This window comes from Cervus canadensis, chromosome 29, assembly GCF_019320065.1.
Source record: "Cervus canadensis isolate Bull #8, Minnesota chromosome 29, ASM1932006v1, whole genome shotgun sequence".
In the NCBI taxonomy this organism is placed as follows: Eukaryota; Metazoa; Chordata; class Mammalia; order Artiodactyla; family Cervidae; genus Cervus; species Cervus canadensis.
In genome coordinates this window covers 14,142,717-14,161,645 of record NC_057414.1, presented here as the reverse complement: position 1 = coordinate 14,161,645, position 18,929 = coordinate 14,142,717, and the positions used below count along the sequence as shown (strand labels likewise).

General features: G+C 40.7%; 1 protein-coding gene across 15 annotated transcripts in view; it reads right to left on the bottom strand.

The window, feature by feature from the left end:
• FAT3 (FAT atypical cadherin 3) overlaps nucleotides 1-18,929 on the bottom strand; it is a 761,607-nt gene that overhangs the window by 321,117 nt on the left and 421,561 nt on the right. For 2 of the 15 annotated variants that reach the window (XM_043451908.1, XM_043451910.1), the window contains one exon: nucleotides 3,336-3,614. The exons of 11 other annotated variants lie outside the window; for them this stretch is intronic. Coding sequence is in view for 3 of the 4 variants with exons in the window: in XM_043451910.1 (XP_043307845.1) it covers nucleotides 3,583-3,614 (32 nt within the window). In the remaining variant the exon portion in view is untranslated. Of the gene's footprint in view, nucleotides 1-3,335; nucleotides 3,615-17,166; nucleotides 18,007-18,929 lie in introns of those variants that run through there. 2 more of the 15 variants (XM_043451905.1, XM_043451906.1) reach the window with 2 other exon arrangements.

Genomic DNA, 18,929 nt, shown 5'->3' with positions numbered 1-18,929 from the left:
TCCCCTCCTTCAGAGTCATGCTTCCAGACTCACCTGATTTCCTAGAACTGCCAGGCTTGCCATCTCTATACTTGTTGCTGTTCTTCTCTCTGCAGGGAACATCCCTCTCCTGGCTCTTTACTTGGCAAAAGACTGCCCAACCCACAGCCAGCTGTTATCACTTCTGGGGGCTTCTCTGGGAAGCCTTCTCTCATCCCAGGTAGGCTTTCTCCTTTCCTAAACTACTTCCATAGTTTCTTCCACAGTTGCATGGCTCCATCAAAAGACTTGCTATGTTGCTCATTAATCGCGTCTGACCTGTGAGCAACCTGGGAGCAGAGACCATGTCTTGTTTGCTCTCCTAGCCTTGTTTATTGAGTGTCTAACCTAGTGGGCACCTACTTAGAACTTCATATGTATCTGTTGCATGGGGTAAAAGTTTTACTATTTAAAAGCAGATGACACTAATTCTATAACACTGTAAATGCTACAATTTAAAAAGCCATCACAGTATCCACACCTGCCCCAGTGTATACAGCAGGGAACAAGCAAGAGATTCTCTTGTCTTCCTACAATACTGATATAGTAATCGCTCAGTTCTTTCTGAAAACATGAGTTCACATATCCTCTGCTAACCCATCTGATTTAAGACTAACTAAGACCAATCCGATTTAAGTCAATTCAAAGCAATTCTCTAAGTACATATGTGCTGTGAGCACTGCTTATATGTTGCACATCAAGTAAGGGACTGAAGCGGGTGGAGTGAGAAAGGCAGGTGGGATGGGGAAGACTAGAAATACAAAAGTGGGCCACAAGGGGCCTGTTTTCTGTTGAGATCACACATCATTGTAAGTTTACAGATCACTGGGGCAGGCGCACCTCCTTCTCTGCAATCAGCTGTTGCATGGAACGAGGTAAGGCAGACGTAACAGAAATATTCTGTGTTCGTGTTCTTTTCTAAGTTTTTAAGATGAAGTCAGGGCTGAACTCTAAGGCTTGCAAGAGTAAAGACTCAAAGACATCCCTGGGGTCAGCCTTGTAACAGGAGGTGGTGTCCTGAACCCAAACTTACTGGGAGGCCACTCTGGGGTGGGGTGGGGGGACCCTCAGTCAGTGACTGATCCATCCTCACGGAACCACAGGGAACACGGCCAGAATCCTTTAAGCGGAAGCTCATTCACACGGCAGAGGAGGACATGAGGTTGCTTTTGCAGCGTTTCTTACAGGGAGTCTCAGGGAAGAAGTGCATCATTTCAGGCAGAAGATGTAAACTCCCTTTTATTAACCTCTGCGGCTTCACTGTGAAACTAGTAGGGCTCAGAGGAGAGCTCTGTGTGACCCTGCACTCGAGGGGCCCTCCTTCTCTCCTTGCAGTGGATTTTTCACCACTTCTTCTTAAAACCTCATGAAAACAGGTCAGGCATGACTTCTGATGTGTGACGCTTCTGCTCGAAGGTTGATACAGAAACACACACAGTGTGTCTGTTTCTTATCACAAGGGAAAACCTCGCTGCTTCCCAGAAGTCAAGGTTGAGGAGGCAGCAACGACGGAGTCACAATCAGAATCGCTCAACAATGGCATCACCCTCTGTCTCTCTATTTGATACTCTACTGCCCCCAAAGAATTGCTCAGCAAGAGATTATTGGGAATATTGTTGAGAATCAATAACAAACATAGAGTATGAAAATAACTACACTGACAAGAGAGACCAATCTCAGGACAAAGATCCAACAAAGGTCCATCTAGTCAAAGCTACGCTTTTGCAGTAGTCATGAATCGACGTGAGAGTTGGACCATAAAGAAGGCTGAGTGCCAGAGAATTGATGATTTTGGACTGTGGTGTTGGAGAAGACTCTTAAGAGTCCCTTGGATTGTAAGAGGATCCCACCAGTCAATCCTAAAGGAAATCAGTCCTGAATATTCATTGGAAGGATTGATGATGAAGCTGAAACTCCAAGAGTTTGACCAAATGATGCAAAGAGCTGACTCATTAGAAAAGACCCTGACGCTGGGAAAGACTGGGGGCAGGAGAAGGGGGCAACAGAGGATGAGATGGTTGGATGGCATCATTGACTCAGTTGGGCCTGAGTTTGAGCAAATTCAGGGAGATAGTGACGGACAGGGAAGCCTGGCGTGCTGCAGTCCATGGGTCACAAAGAGTCAGACACAACTTAGCGCCTGAACAACACCAATCTCAGGAACTCTTCCATAATTATACTCCACAAAAAAATTAAGGTGCTGGATGCTAACAGTGAGAGCAGAATTCTTACCTACAAGGGGGTACATACATGATAAGCCACTAAGTAGAGATCTAAAACTTGAGTATGTTAGAATTATGTGGGTTGCTAAAATGCAGACTCTTGAGTCTCAGAGTCACATGCCTAAATCTGATTTTTAAATAGAAATCCCAGGGGTTTCTGATAGAGGGGTTCTGCTGATCCAGTCATAAGAAACAACTCTGAATATTTATACAGCATGGGTTTGGCTATAGGCTCGTATAACTTTTATGTCATTCTTATATGAGTTCAAGCAATTCAAAGAATATACTTCAGAAACCATGAACATTCAGAGAACAGCATGGAAATACAAAGATAAGCCTTTAAGGTTAAAGGATAAGTAGAAGAACCATCCTGATTGTTGGTGGTGAAGGAAACAAGATGGTCATGAGCTATTTGTGCTGTGGAAATTAATGATGTTGCAACAGCATTTGGAGGACAGAGCCAGATCACAGAGTGATGCTTTTGCCAAGTGTCTTGTGAGTTATTCTCTCCATCCTCCCCAAAGAACTGATCTGGTTAGAGGAGGTTCAGTGTTTCAAGTAGGAAGATTAGGGAATGAAATGAAATATAAACTTCAAGGATAAGCAAAAAGTTTTGGTGATTTAATCTGTTTAATCTAATTTAAACTACTTAAGTTTATCTTAAAATTAATTTTTCTTTTTCTCCGACTCCTTACACAAGATAAAATTTCTTCTGCTACCTCCATTTCTGGTTGAATATTCTTGATTCCCTGATGAATCTTGAGCCCAGAGCATATGTAAATATATTCCCTGGTTGACTGGGAAGAGATTTTCAGGGATAAGAGGCAGAGCTAAATTTTGTAGTCAAGTTAGGAAGCAGTTTTCAAGGTCAAGCCTTGCTTTAGGATGGTACCTGTTAATGGACTATGTTTGTGTTCCTTCCAAATTCATATGTTGAAACCCTAATGGCCAATGTGTTTTCTGGAGATGAGGCCTTTAGGAGGCAATTAGGTCATGAGGGTGGAGTCCTCATGACAGGATTAGTGTCCTTATGAAAAAAAGCCTCTTGGGACTTCCCTGGCAGCCCAATGGTTAAGACCGTGCACTTCCAATGTAGGGGGCACAGGTTTGATCCTTGGTCAGGGAACTAAGATCCCACATGCCACATGGCATGGCCAAAAAAAAAAAAAAAAAGGCCTCTTTCTGCTCTTCATCCTGTGAGGGGATGATGAGAGGATGGCTGTCTGCAAACCAAGAAGACAGCTCTCACTTGACGCTGGATCAGTTGGCACCTTCATCTTGGACTTCCTGCCTCCAGAACTTGGACTTCCAGAATAAGTGTCTGTTGTTTCAGCCATCAGGGTTACAGTATTTTGTTACAGCAGCCTAAAAAGACTAAGGCAGTGACAGAGGAAACAAAAAACGTCACAACAATTTTAAAAATAGTCTTTTAAGGAAATAAGCATACTGATTTAAAACTTCAATTAAAAATGTGAACCTCAAGAAGAATTTTAAAAAGTAATGGTATGTTGAGAGTGTACTAAATAAAAGAAATCAACTAAAATTTCCCCTCATTAGCTGAGGAGGTAATATGATTGAAATTTGGTTAAAAAAGTAAAGCTAAGTTAATTTTGCTACAGGAAGCTACTGAAGAGAAAGGTGAAAAAAACAAACATACATGAGGCTTAAGTCAATATACAATTTATACTATTGAGATTTCTGTGTCAAAGTACATACTCCACGGAAGAACTTGGGAAAATATCAACAAGGAGACAGAAGATTTGAACAGCACTTTAAACTAACCAACTAAACCAAAGAGACATCTACATATCACTCAGCAACAAATTACGTTTTCTCAAGAACAAATGGAACAGGATAGGACATAAGCCAAGACCCAATACATTTAAAAAGATTAGAATCACGCAAAATGTATTCTCTGATCAGAATGAAATGAAGCTAGAAACCAATAATAAAAAAATACTTTGGAATTCCTAATGTATGTGGAGATTAAATACAGTCCTAAATGACCCATGAGTCAATGTAGAAATCACAAGGGAAATTAGAAATACTCTGAGATAAATGAAACCAAAAGTACAGCAGAGCAAAACTTATGAAGGTGAAAGTGTTAGTTGCTCAGTTGTGTGCGACTCTTTGTGACCCATGGACTGCAGCACACCAGGCTCCTCTGTTCATGAAATTCTCCAGGCAAGAATACTGGAGTGGGTTGCCATTCCCTTCTCCAGGGGATCTTTCTGACCCAGGAATCAAACTCTGGTCTCCCACAATACAGGTGGATTCTTTACCATCTGGGCCACGAGGGAAGCCTCAAGGTGTCCTTACCCCAGGTACTTATGAGATGCAGCTAAATTAGTGCTTAAAGGGAAATTTATAGTTGTGCATGACCACGGTTAAAATGAATAAAAATTTCAAATCAATAACCTAAACTTCTCCTTTAGCTGGAAAAAGAAGAGAAATCTAAGCTGAAAGCAGGTAGAAAGAAGGAAGTAATAAAGAAGATAGTAGGACATAAAAATAAACCTATAATAAATAGAGAGGTTGAATTAATAATAATTAATTTTTAAAAAATCTTCCCTGAAATAAAAGACTAAGTGCAGATGGCTTCATTGGTGAATTCTACCAAACATTTAAACATGAATTAATTTCAAATCTTCACAAACTCTTCCAAAAAATATGGGAAGAGGGAACACTTCCCAACTCATTATAGAGTATTATCTTGATGCCAAAACTATAATAAGAAAAGAACAGACCCATATCTCTTATAAATATATATGCAAAACTTCTCAACAAAACACTAGCAAACTGAATCAAGCAGTGTCTAAAAAGGATTATCATGTCGAGCTGGGATTTATTCCAGGAATAGAAGGTTGGTTTGATCTGATAATCAATTAATATAATATGCTATTTCAATAGATTAAAGAATAAAAACCACATGACTATACTAACAGATTGAGAAAAGTGTTTGAGATGTCCAATACCCCTTTCATCAGTAGAACAATAAACAAATTAGGAATATTAGGGCCCTTCCTAAATTGATAAAAGGCATCTAGACAATCCCCAGGGCTAACAAAATACATAAAGATTGGATGCTTTCTAAGTTCAGGAACAAGACAAGAATGTATGTTCTTTAATCCAACATTGTACTGACGCTTCTAGCCAGGGCAATTAGCCAAGAAAAAGAAATATCTGACATCGAGTTTGGAAAAGAATTAAAACTACCTCTACTCGTAGATGACATGATCTTCTATACAGAAAACACTAAAGAATACACAAAGAAACATTAGAGCTAATGAGTTCAGCAAGGCTATAGGATCTAAGATGAAACACAAAAATATCAATTTATATGCACTAGCAATGAACAATTGAAAATTAAGAAAGCAAATTATATATGCAATAGAATCAAAAAGAATGAAATCTTTGGAAATCAACAAGTGTATAACTTCTATTCTGAAAACTAAACAATGTTGTTAAAGGAAACTAAAGAAAACAAATAAATGGACAGATATCCTTAAGACATAGATCACAAGACTAAATGCTATTAAGATGGCAACACTCCCCAAACTGACCTAAGGATTTATACAATATCCATCAAAGTCCCAGTTATTGTTGTTGGGTTTTTTTTTTAAGAAATTAACAAACTGATATTAGAAATTCACATGGAAGTTCAAGGGACAAAATAGCCAAAACTATCCTGAAAAAGAAGAAAAATCTCGGATGAGTTACTCCTGCTGACTTCAAAGCTTACTATATAACTACAATAATCAAAACAGTGTGGTACTACCTTTAAGATAGGTGTATAATTTTATGGACTAGAATTGTTAGTACAGAACTAACCCTTCCATTCATGATCAACTGATTTTCAATAAAGAAACCAAGACTATTCAAAGAAACGGTGAATATAACAAATGCTTCTGGGACAACTGAATTTGTTGTTGTTGTTCAGTTGTTATGTTATGTTCAGCCCTCTGAAATCCCATGGGCTGTCGCACTCCAGACTCCTGTCCTCCACCATCTCCCAGAGCCTGCTCAAACTCACACCCATTGAGTTGGTGATGCTGTCCCCAGTATTCTTGCCTGGAGAACCCCAGGGGCAGTATGAAAAGGGACAGCTAGTATCTACATGAAAATGATGCAAAGCCGGATCTCTATTCCCATTGTAACAACAACAACAAAAGACTCAAAGTGAATCACAAACCTAAATGCAGGAGCTAAAACTATGTCACTCCTGGAAGAAAATATACGGTTAAATCTTCATGACTTTGGATTAGGTAAAGTCTTCCTAGATACAACATCAAAAGAACATGTGACGAAAGAAAAAAGATAAATTTAAGTTCAAAGAATTTAAAACTTTCGCTGTTCAAAGACTATCATCAAGGAGGTGAAAAGATAATCCACTGATTATGAGAAAACATTTGCAAATCATCTACCTGATAAAGAACTTGCATCCAGAATATCTAAAGAACTCTTACAATTCAACAGTAAAACAAGAAATAGCCCAATTAAAAATGGCAAAGAATCTAAATGGACATTTCTCCAACAAAGAAACGTATATCCTCTATGAGCACAAGGAAAGATAGCTAACATCAATAGCCATTCAGTTCAGTTTTCAGTCGCTCAGTCATCTCCAACTCTTTGTGACCCCATGAACCGCAGCGCACCAGGCCTCCCTGCCCATCACCAACTCCCAGAGTCTACCCAAACCCATGTCCATTGAGTCGGTGATGCCATCCAACCATCTCATCCTCTGTCGTCCCCTTCTCCTCCTGCCCTCAATCTTTCCCAGCATCAGGGTCTTTTCAAATGAGTCAGCTCTTCGCATCAAGTGGCCAAAGTATTGGAGTTTCAGCTTCAAAATCAGTCCCTCCAATGAACACCCAGGACTGATCTCCTTCAGGATGGACTGGTTGGATCGCCTTGCCGTACAAGGGACTCTAAAGAGTCTTCTCCAACACCATAGTTCAAAGGCATCAATTCTTTGGCACTCAGCTTTCTTTTATAGTCCAACTCTCACATCCATACATGACTACTGGAAAAACCATAGCCTTGACTAGATGGACCTTTGTTGGCAAAGTAATGTCTCTGCTTTTTAATATGCTGTCTAGGTTGGTCATAACTTTCCTTCCAAGGAGTAAGCGTCTTTTAATTTCACTGCTGCAATCACCATCTGTAGTGATTTTGGAGCCCAGAAAAATAAAATCAGCCACTGTTTCCCCATCTATTTGCCAGGAAGTGATGGGACCGGATGCCATGATCTTTAGCCATAGGGGAGTGCAAATAAAAGCCACAGTGAGGCGCTGCTTCCAACTCAGCAGGACTGCTAGAATCAAAATAAACAGACAAAGACAAGCCATGGTGAGGAGGTAAGGAGACTGCTCACACAGTGCTTGCAGGGAGGTCAGATGGCAGAGCGCCTTTAGAAAACAATCGAGCGGCTACTCAAAATGATGAACGTGAGTTAACCATATGACCACATCCACTCCTACATATACTCCTGAAAGAAGTGACAATATATATTCACATAAAAACTTGTACATGGATTATTCCTAATAACCAGAAAGTAGAAAAGTCCAAATGTCTCTCAACTGATGAAAGGACATACAAAATATTCCACACGATGCAATATTATTCTGCAATAAAAAAAAATGAAAAACTGTTACAAACTGCAACACAGATGATCCTTGAAAACATTATACTAAGTGAAGAAAGCTAGTCATAAAAACCATACATTATATGATATGACTATTTATTGATACATGAAATGTATGGAGTAGGGAAACGTATAAAGACAGAAAGTTGGTCCGTGGTTGCCAAAGTGTGGGAAGCTTTGAGGGTGGTGGCGAAAGACTGAAAATGGGTGCAGGGTTTGTTTCTGGGGTGATGAAAATGGTTTAAACTTGGCTGTGCTGACGGGTGTACAACTGTCAATACACTGAAAACTACAGAATTGTACAACTTAAAAATAAGCAAGCAAGTATTTCGTTACTCATTTGATTCCTATGTGCTTCTCAGTAAAGCTGTCTGACGCTTTGATGAAGGAACTTCTTAGGGAGTAAGCTGCCTCATTTTCCTTTGCCAGTTCCCAAATAGATGCTGAAAGATGGGTTTGGAGAGTAACCCTACAGGAGCAATGAGAGAAAAGTTCATTGATCCTTAAATATGAATGTGTGTGTGTGTGTGTGTGATGTGCTCATTCGATTTTTAAAAGTGAATACTGAAAGATAGTGATTTAAAAAGGAGTTAGAAGCATTTTTCCCCTTCCCATTGCTTTTTAAATCAATCTAAAGTTAGCTTAGAAGTTAATTGCATTATTTTAGAACAGTTCATTTTTTTTTTACACTTAATTGCTTTTGAACTCAATATTTTCACCCTCAATAAAGGTGTTTTAAATGAACTCTCTGGGTTTCTTAAGTCCTAAATAGAAAACCTAGAAAACTCCACAAATGAAGGAAAAGGAAGAGGTTAAGAAGTAACAACTCTGAGTGTCCTACTCCAGGGACTTCAAAAGTCTTCCTAACCGAAGAAGTATGAGAGACATCATTCCAAAAATGTATATGTTAAGACCAACAACATAGAAATGATGCACATATAGACCTATTAAACTCCAACATGAGCTGCAGGAAACTTTCCTTAGAACCCAAGAAGGTGATCCTTAAGTTTGATGAGAGCTATGATTTTCATCTAAAGAACTTCAGAGACTCCAAATATAGGCGCTGTTCTCAGTATAGTACAGTTTGCTCCATGACACCACGCTGCTTTTTAAGCTTTGTTAGTCTCTCGCACAGAAGAATTGTACAAAAAAGATCTTCACGACCCAGATAATCACGATGGTGTGATCACTCAACTAGAGCCAGACAACCTGGAATGTGAAGTCAGGTGGGCCTTAGGAAGCATCACTATGGACAAAGCTAGTGGAGGTGATGGAATTCCAGTTGAGCTGTTTCAAATCCTAAAAGATGATGTTGTGAAAGTGCTGCACTCAATATGCCAGCAAATTTGGAAAATGCAACAGTGGCCACAGAACTGAAAAAGGTCAGTTTTCATTCCAATCCCAAAGAAAGGCAATGCCATAGAATGCTCAAACTACCGCACAATTGCACTCATCTCACACGCTAGTAAAGTAATGCTCAAAATTCTCCAAGACAGGCTTCAGCAATACGTGAACCATGAACTTCCAGATGTTCAAGCTGGTTTTAGAAAAGGCAGAGGAACCAGAGATCAAATTGCCAACATCCACTGGATCATCAAAAAAGCAAGAGAGTTCCAGAAAAACATCTGCTTTATTGACTGTGCCAAAGTCTTTGACTGTGTGGATCACATCAAACTGTGGAAAATTCTGAAAGAGATGGTAATACCAGACCACCTGACTTGCCTCTTGAGAAACCTGTATTCAGGTCAAGAAGCAACAGTTAGAACTGGACATGGAACAACAGACTGGTTCCAAATCGGAAAAGGAGTTCGTCAAGGCTGTATATTGTCACTCTGCTTATTTAACTTATTTGCAGAGTACATCATGAGAAACACTGGGCTGGAAGAAGCACAAGCTGGAATCAAGATTGCCGGGAGAAATATCAATAACCTCAATATGCAGATGACACCACCCTTATGGCAGAAAGCAAAGAAGAACTAAAGAGCCTCTTGATGAAAGTGAAAGAGAGTGAAAAAGCTGGTTTAAAGCTCAACATTCAGAAAACTAAGATCACAGCATCTGGTCCCATCACTTCATGGTAAATAAATGGGGAAACAATGGAAACAGTGACAGACTTTACTTTCAGGGGCTCCAAAATCACTGCAGATGGTGACTGAAGCCATGAAATTAAAAGACACTTGCTCCTTGGAAGAAAAGTTATGGCCAACCTAGAGAGCCTATTAAAAAGCAGAGACATTACTTCGCCAACAAAGGTCTGTCTAGTCAAAGCTATGGTTTTTCCAGTAGTCATGTATGGATGTGAGAGTTAGACTATAAAGAAAGCTGAGTGCCAAAGAATTGATGCTTTTGAACTGTGGTGCTGGAGAAGACTCTTGAGAGTTCCTTGTACTGCAAGGTGATCCAACCAGTCCATCCTGAAGGAGATCAGTCCTGGGTGTTCATTGGAAGGACTGAAGCTGAAACTCCAATACTTTGGCCACTTGATGTGAAGATGACTTATTGGAAAAGACCCTGATGCTGGGAAAGATTGAGGGCAGGAGGAGAAGGGGCTGACAGAGGATGAGATGGTTGGATGGCATCACCGACTCAATGGACATGAGTCTGAATAAACTCCGGGCACTGGTGATGGACAGGGAGGCCTGGCGTGCTACAGTCCATGGGATCACAGAGTTGGACACGACCGAGCAACTGAACTGAACTGAGTCTCTCCCTCCCAGCACCTGCATAACACACACCCACATTTAACGGAAGCATCACTATTTCTCCCTTACTACCTGCCTTTGTGCCTTTGCTCATACGCTTCCTTCTGCCTAGAGTTCCCTCTCAGGGTTTTATCCTCACCTATCAAACCTGCAGACATCCACAATGAATCCATCCACAAAACAGAGACAGACACACAGGCACAGAGAACAGACTTGTAACCAAGCAGGTTACCACGGGAGACAGAGGGATGAACTGGGCATTTGGGTTTGGTAGATGCAAGCTATTGCGTACTGAAGGGATCGACAAGGTCCTACTCTATAGCACAGGGAACTATAGTCGATCGCCTGAGATAAATCTAATGGAACAGCATATTAAAAAAAAAAAAGTGTGTATGTGTAAAACTGAGTCACCATGCTCTACAACAGAAATTAACACATCACTGTAAATCAGCTACATCCTTCAATCAGAAGTCAAAAAAAAAAAAAAACTGCCACCCTCATTCCACGTCCATCTGCGATGCCACTGCCTTTCAGGCAGTGTCTCCTGATTTTTCCAATCAGGGCCATCGTTCCGACCTGTGAACTGCACGCTGCACTTCCTTAGAACATCTCTAATTTAATTTCATACACAGAAAGTGTGTACTTAAGTTGTCCCTTCACTAGAATTTAAGTTAGCCAGGGGTTTGCTTCCGAACAGGCGCTCAGACATTTATGAAATGAGAAAGGATGCTATCGCTTCTCTCTGACTCCATCGAGGTCCCTTCTCTTCAGCCAGCCTTTATCAATTCAGTTCCCCGCATCAAGACAAGCCTTCTGACAGAACTGCGTCTAAATCCTGGCTTAATTCAGATAAAAGAAGTCCCTGCTCTCATTTCCTTCTGTTTTTCTTCTGTGTCTTTTTTTCCCCTGCTGTGTCTATGTTCCCTAACTAACCAGCTCTCAGAGCCCTGCTATAGTATCCAACTTTCTCCCATTCCTCTAATTGAGGGGGGAACAAAAAAAACAAAACCCATTCGTAAAAATGATAAAATGGATTCTTATCACTCTCATCATCACGTACAGATGCAGAGTCAGTTTGCAAAATGGGGGTTTGTGTGGGGGTGCGATAGACACATAAGAATCCAGTTGTCATTTTTATGGTTATTCTGGGACAAAGAGAAAAAAATGGTTTAGTGTAAAATCAAAATGTTTTTGTATGGAACACTTTAACAAGCAAAGCAAGGGAAGAAAAATGTGGAGATGGTCTTATTTTTGGTTAACTCTAAATCTAGGAGAACAATAAAGTAGTTCATATTGAGTGTCCCCAAAGTGCCTGCATGCGCCTGATGCTAAGTTGCTTCAGTCATGTCTGACTCTTCGTGACCTTATGGACTGTATCCCGCCAGGATCCTCTGTCCGTGGGATTCTCCAGGTGAGACTACTGGAGTGGACTGCCATTCCCTTCTCCAGGGGATCTTCCTGACCAAGGGATCGGATTCGGTCTCCTGCTTGGCAGGCGGCTTCTTCACTGCTGAACCACCTGGGAGGCCCCAGTGTCTAGTCCTGGGTCAGTTAGCCAACTTTCATGTATCATCTCTTCTGGCCTTCAAACTGCCCTATGACGTAAGTCCTATTTCCCCCATTTTGAAGATGGGGAAACCGAGACGCCACAAGGTAAGACACCTTGTCAGAGGTCACAGTGAGAGGAGATGTGCAGTTTCCTCACACAGTCTCAGCTCCTCTAGTCTTCTTTCTTCTGAGGCTCAGGGATGCTTGGCCCCTGGGGCCTCCTCCTGAATGATCTCTGTAGATACCACTGCAACCGGATCTTTTCCCTCCTCCGACTATTCCTATATCACCAGTGTATATCAAGGAACTTCAGAAAGAAGGCAGTCATTCAATAATCTTATGTGGCCATCTGCTAATTCTTCCTTAAATTAAGGGAAAAAAAAAACTTCTGAAGATCAAAAGCAAAATAGGACATATTAGAGATTCAAAGTCAAAGAAAGAAACTAACCTTGGTTTAATTGCTCCTTAATCCTGGATTTTGAAATATTCTCCAATTAAATTTGATTGGCCAGGAAGGAAGGCAAGGGAGAAACCAGCAGAGAGCCAAGGATGGGGCCCAGTGACAGTCTTTGTACACATTCACTCTCTTCCTCTGGGAGTATCTATTAAGTGCCTACTGGGTGCCAGGCATCCTCTTGGAGTCAGACAGATATAGTCTTTTTATCTAGTGAGGTTTTTAGGTTGGAGAGAGGGAAGCACAGAAATTATATATTTAATGGTGTGATTTCAATTATGGTAAGTGCTTTGAAACCACCATAGGGTGGTTTGAGATCTTGAAGAGTGGAACCTCACCTGATCTGAGATGCCAAACACAGATTCCCTGAGGACAAGACACTTAAATCGAGATTTTATAGTTAAAGAGAGTGAGATTTGAAGCTTGTAACTTAAAAGATAAAATGTTTTAAAGACACTAAAAAGTGTCTAAACAAGAGAAGTTGAGCCTAAATACTGGTCTGAAATATACGAATTATTGAAATTTAGAATGTCTTTAAAGGCATGTAGCTTTGTTCTTTTCAAATATATAATGCAGCAAAAATCAGTGCTATCAGGATGTTTCAGAGCTAACACAAAACTTGTTTTAAGGACCAAGGTAGAACTCATTAGAAATATTCTGCAGAGTCCCACCAGTATCTAAAAAACAAGAATTAAAAAGACAGTATCTTTAAGAATAATCTGACAAAACCAGTGCATAGACTAGATGCTCAGTAAATGTCTACGATAAGGATGACTAAAAAATTCCTTCTAGTATAGATTTTACTGCTAATTTACTGTACTATTTTAATTTAGTTACCAATCCTTTATACCAATGCAATAGTAAATGAGAGCTCAATCAAAATTAAATTAGCTCAAAATTTCACTTAATATTGACTTAATAAAGTTTCTATTAAGTAAAGAAAAATTTCAAAAGGAATCTGCTTAAAGATGCATCATTAATGTAGAAAAAGATGAAGGCCGAATAGAAAATCATTTCTAGAATTATCGACATTTCAAACTTAATAAAAATTTCTTCATTTCAGTTACTAACAAAGAAAGACAACTTTAGTCTGCCAATTTTAAGTAGTTCAATGTCAATTATTCAATGTCCGAACCCAGGGATTGAGAAATGATACATCTTCCAGGCCCATTTGTACAATGGAACTGAAATAGTGTCAATAGGAAAAAATGTGTCTAAATTGTAGATACGCACACACACACACACACACACACACACACAACATCCATCCAGTCTGCTCTTTTAGTCACAAGATGACTGAAAAGTTTAAAAAAATTTTTATTGAAGCATAGTTGATTTACAATGTCCTGTTAGTTTCAGGCATATAGCAAAGTGATTCAGTTATATATACATTATATATTCTCTTTCATATTCATTTCCATTATGGTTTATTACAAGGTACTGAATATAGTTCCCTGTACAGTAGGACTTGTTTATTTGTTTTATATATAGTAGTTTGCATCTGCTAATCCCAAACTCTTAATTTATCCCCCTTTCCTCTTTCCCTTTTGGTAACCATAAGTTTATTTAAAACAAACCGACTTTTATTTACAACTGCCATACTCACTGGTTTTCACTTTTGTATCTGATCTCTAGCTTTGTTTTTTAATCCCCAAACAGTCTTTGATATCAAAATATATTGTTTCGGCCACCAGGTAACTCAGACAGTATCTGAGCTAGATTGAGTTTTTGGTGCACTTCTTTTTCATGAACATACAAAGCAAATTCACATTCAGGTTCTAACAGGGATCATGCACTTCACCTCAAATATACACACACCCCCAGATACACCCAAAGCAGATACATGGAGCAACCTGCAAATTCCAAACAGGTTTTCACCTATATTTACAATAAATATGAACCAGAAACTCTCAGACCGCCCCCCCCCTTGATGCTTCTGTAAATGCTTTGCTATTATTACCAAATTGTTGGCCTCCCAGTCTTGTCTCTTTGTGACCCCACAGACTGAAGGCTGCCAAACCCCTCTGTTTATGGAATTTTCCAGACAGAATAATGCAGTGGGTTGCCATTTCCTTTTCCAGGGGATCTTCCCTACCAGCCATTGAACCCGGGTCTTTTGCATTGCAGGCAGAGTCTTTACCACCTTAACCACCCGGGAAGCCCAAGGAGTTCCTTAAACGTTCATTTCTGCTATGGAAGTGGCAGAGACACGCCATGGAACAAGCGCTATACACAGTGCATTCCAGTTCTGAGAACCCAAGGACCCACAGTTAATTTTTCAGCAATCACGAATAAATAAGGAAGCAAGGGCCTTTTGCTCAGTAAGTGTGCAAGGATACATCTGCTCAAAATGTAGGCAAAGTGAAATAGCTATGTTATAAACAGTGGCATTTCTAAACCTCAGACACAAAAATAAAAAAAAAATTAGGAGATATCTCTGGGAAAGGTTTCCATTTAAGAAGCCTTTCCTTTCCTTGCTCTGTGCCACAAAGTTGTAGCCTCCGGAAGCCTGGGCCATGCAACCGTTTACTTCCAGACTTTACAAAGCTTCTGCAAAGAGGAGTTTCCCAGTGTTCTCTGGCTGGCTGGCTCTCTGAGGTTACTTCTGCCTTCCCTGGCTAAGATGCTGTTCCCTAGGCAGTGAGCACACTGCCCAGTTAGATACAAGTTGTTTTTAATTGATAAACTCAGGACTGTATTTTCATAAAGATCATCATCTCGCTATCAGGTTTGTTTTTTTTTTTTAAATTTTTTTTTATTTTTTTATTTTTTTAAATTTTTTTATTAGTTGGAGGCTAATTGCTTCACAACATTTCAGTGGGTTTTGTCATTTTTTTGTTTTAATTCCCTCATTCTCACAGGCATAATTACCCAGGAATGCTCCTATGCAATCAGCTAGCCCGATCGAAAAGCTATATCCTGTTTCAAGATGCTGTCAGGAGAGAGAGGTAGGCTGGAGAAGTTTTGAGGTAGGATGCAAAAAGAAGACACAGGCAGAAAATATGTAACCTGCAAATTCACATATTTCACACCCAAGCAGGATTTTTCCATTTCGTTTTCTATTAAAAGCTGAGTAATTGCAATATGAAAGCGTGAACACAGATTGAAAAGTAACAACTAACAGCATATCATTCTGTAAGGAGCTGAAAATGAAAAGTAAATTAACTGAGTGTTGGCAAGTATCAATATCCCGGTAATATAAAACCCATCAGAAGTCATGTGTGTAATACTGCCTCAAACAACTCACTGGAAATGGAAATAAAATGCATTAACTTAACGTTTGAAGATTTTTAAGGTCAGGGAATTGGTATTTGTTCACAGCAAAAAGGCAGAGATGACTCAGCTCCTTCAGATGTATGTGAAATTTGTTACACTTATCATCCATGTGTCATTATCTTATGGCTCCTGCAGGCATCCCAGCTTTTAATTTCCTGAACACACCTGAAACCTCAACCACAAAGTTAGATGTCATGGTATTTCATTTTAAGGTGAAAAAGATAAATGTTCCAAAGTGAAAGGCACTCTTTGTTTACTGAATCACATATCTAAGGAAATTTAGGTAGGTATGAGAGATGTTGGTTCAGAGTCTTATCGAGATAAAGGAAATTGGACAGGGCTATGGCGACTGAAAACCAGTAATATTAAGGGTGACCAAACAGATACTTGTATTTACTCACAGGCATATATAGAACTTGACTCACAAATCAATCAGCAAGAAAAATAAATTATCTTTAAAATGGAAAATTGAGAAGTGAGAAAATGTAAATGAGAAATCAGTAATCATTTTTGACTAATGTGACTTACATGCCAAGAAAAGTTTATGATAATACATGAAATATGGGGGCGATTTTAATCCCAGGGTATTCAAGAGGATGATCAACATTGAGTAGTTAAATTGTAATTAACAACATTGTAATTGTTAAATACATGTTTAAAATATAGTCCTGCCTGGTTAATTTGTTTAGAGACTGAACAGCAAAACAATAATTATGCCTTCATATATGCAAGAAATTCCTAAACATTTGCTTCTAAGCTGGTTTGAAAACAGTGGGGAAAAACAGATAAAATTCCCCAAGGAGACACAATACCCTGTTACTAACCAACTATTGTATGAAAATGTCTCTAGAAATTAATTTAAAAAATCAGTGTAATTGCTATCATGTTTCTTTGATCAAATAGATGACAGCTAGTGGCTGGAGCTGGTCGCTTTCCCCCTCTTAGTCTCCTCTGGCAGCATCCGCCACACTCTGCGTCCAAGGCGGCACACGAAGAGGTGAGAGGTTATATGAGAAATGACGGGTCTCCATGGGGAAAATTTTCATCAAGTAAATCCCAGCGAGTACTTACACTGATCACCAAGAAAAATTTCTAAGCATCACAGAAAATTCACACCTATCAAAAATACCAAGTGGGCTCCCAATCAAGAGATACAGACGCTACAACAGACAACTCGGGAAAACTGAGGTCACAAGTGGGATGGTGTGGTTGGACAAGTCTTTTGTTGATGGCGGGTGGCTTAGAACAGAGGATGAAGATGTAGGAAGCTGCCCAGCTGCTCTGTAATCCAACAATGTGTTAGGGTTCCTGTGACACCCCCCATTTCCCCACGTCCCTGTCTTTGTTGGGAAGGGGGACCAACAGTGAACCAAATGATAAGAAAGGGGAGGGAGGGCTGGGTACTTCCCACTCACATCTGCTCCAAAGTCCACAGAAACTCATTAAGAACCAAGCTGGGATGAGACACAGCCAGGTTTGGATCTGGCTTCCAGGGCAGCGCTAGTGGGAAGCATCTGCCTGTCAATGCAGGAGCCGTGGAGACGCATGTTTGATCCCCGGGTCTGGAGGAGGAAACGGCAGCCCTCTCCGGTGTCCCTGCCTGGAGCATCCCCTGGGCAGGAGAGCCTGGCAGGCTACGGTCCATGAGGTCGCAGAGTCTGATACGACTGACTGAGCAGCAATAGCAGCAGGTTTGAGTCATGAGCAAATCAGCTGACCATCTTGAGTCTCAGCTTCCCCAACTTGCAAATGTGACTGAATAATGGAGACCTCAGAAACGTGGTGATGATTAAATGAAACCACGCGCATGAAGCTGTTAGAGTGATGGGCACAGTGCTTTACTCAACAAGTGGAAAGTGCCTTCATTGTTGCTGTTATCATCTTCAGGGCATGCAGATGCGTGTCCCCTGGTGAGCTGGGAAGAGCAGGCAGGGGGCGGAAGCAGCCCACCCCTCCTGCAGGCTGGCGGGCCAGGCGGTGCCCAGGGTCTCGGGCGTGCCGGGCCCCTCACCTAGAGGAGCGGCCATTCTCGGGAGGACACGCAGACCGCCCTCTTGTCCTCGGAGGAGGATGGATGATGCAGGCTGGACAAGGTTGGAAGGGAGGACGTGGCTTCATCCCGAATGGGAACAGAATCTTCTGCTTAGTAATTAAAAAAAAAAACAAACCTCATTAAGAAACTCTTGGGACAAAATTAAGAGGCTTGAACACTGCAGTCACAGAAACCTCATAACTTGCTGGACTGAGAAAACACTGAGGCTTTCTTAACTTTAAAGAAGTAGAAAACTGGAGGGGGCTGAGGCCTGGGACTCAGTCACCAGTTGCTGACGGCCTAATGAGGGAAAAAGCAGACACTTCGCCACACAGCTAGCTCATTCAGCTTGTAAATGAGGAGAGAACATGAGTTTTTGGTGAAAAGATGACATTCTGTGTTCACTGAATTTACTGTCTGCCCCACTCTAGCATGCTGGCTGGTCATCTGTTCTGAAAGCTGGTGCTTTTCGGCAATGGGGTGAATGGACCCAGGCAAGAAGCACTGCGGAGATCACCAGACTATAGGCCAGGACTGAGGACTGTCTTGGTGGAAGTCCAGGTCTGGCCTTCATTCGAGTTCATGTGGGTAAGAACGACACTTCCCGAGTTTTGGTTTTCTCATTTGTGAAATGGGGGTAATAGTAGCTATTTCAGTGCATTACTTGAAGTTTAATTTTTTGCAAGGTTTAATTTTTGTGATTTGTATAAAGTACACGAAGTAGTGACCTGTGAGTCTTTTCAACTATTATGATGCCATTTGTACATTCAGAGGGGATTTCTCTGAATTTCCAGGGAGCAACCTCCTGAGAAAGCTCTCTCCCTTTACTTTTTCTCACAGCGCCCTCTTCCTTCCCAGTATTTACTAATGCGTGTTTATTGAAGCATCTTGTTCCACAGTTGATACCTGTCTGGGGGCGGAGATAAGGCTTGCTAGGTTTGTCAGTGCTCTGCAGGGACGCGCCCACGGCTGGGTAAGAGTCAGCGCTTGGCAAATACCACACGATGAGGGCCCATCGAGCCTAGTCACTGCC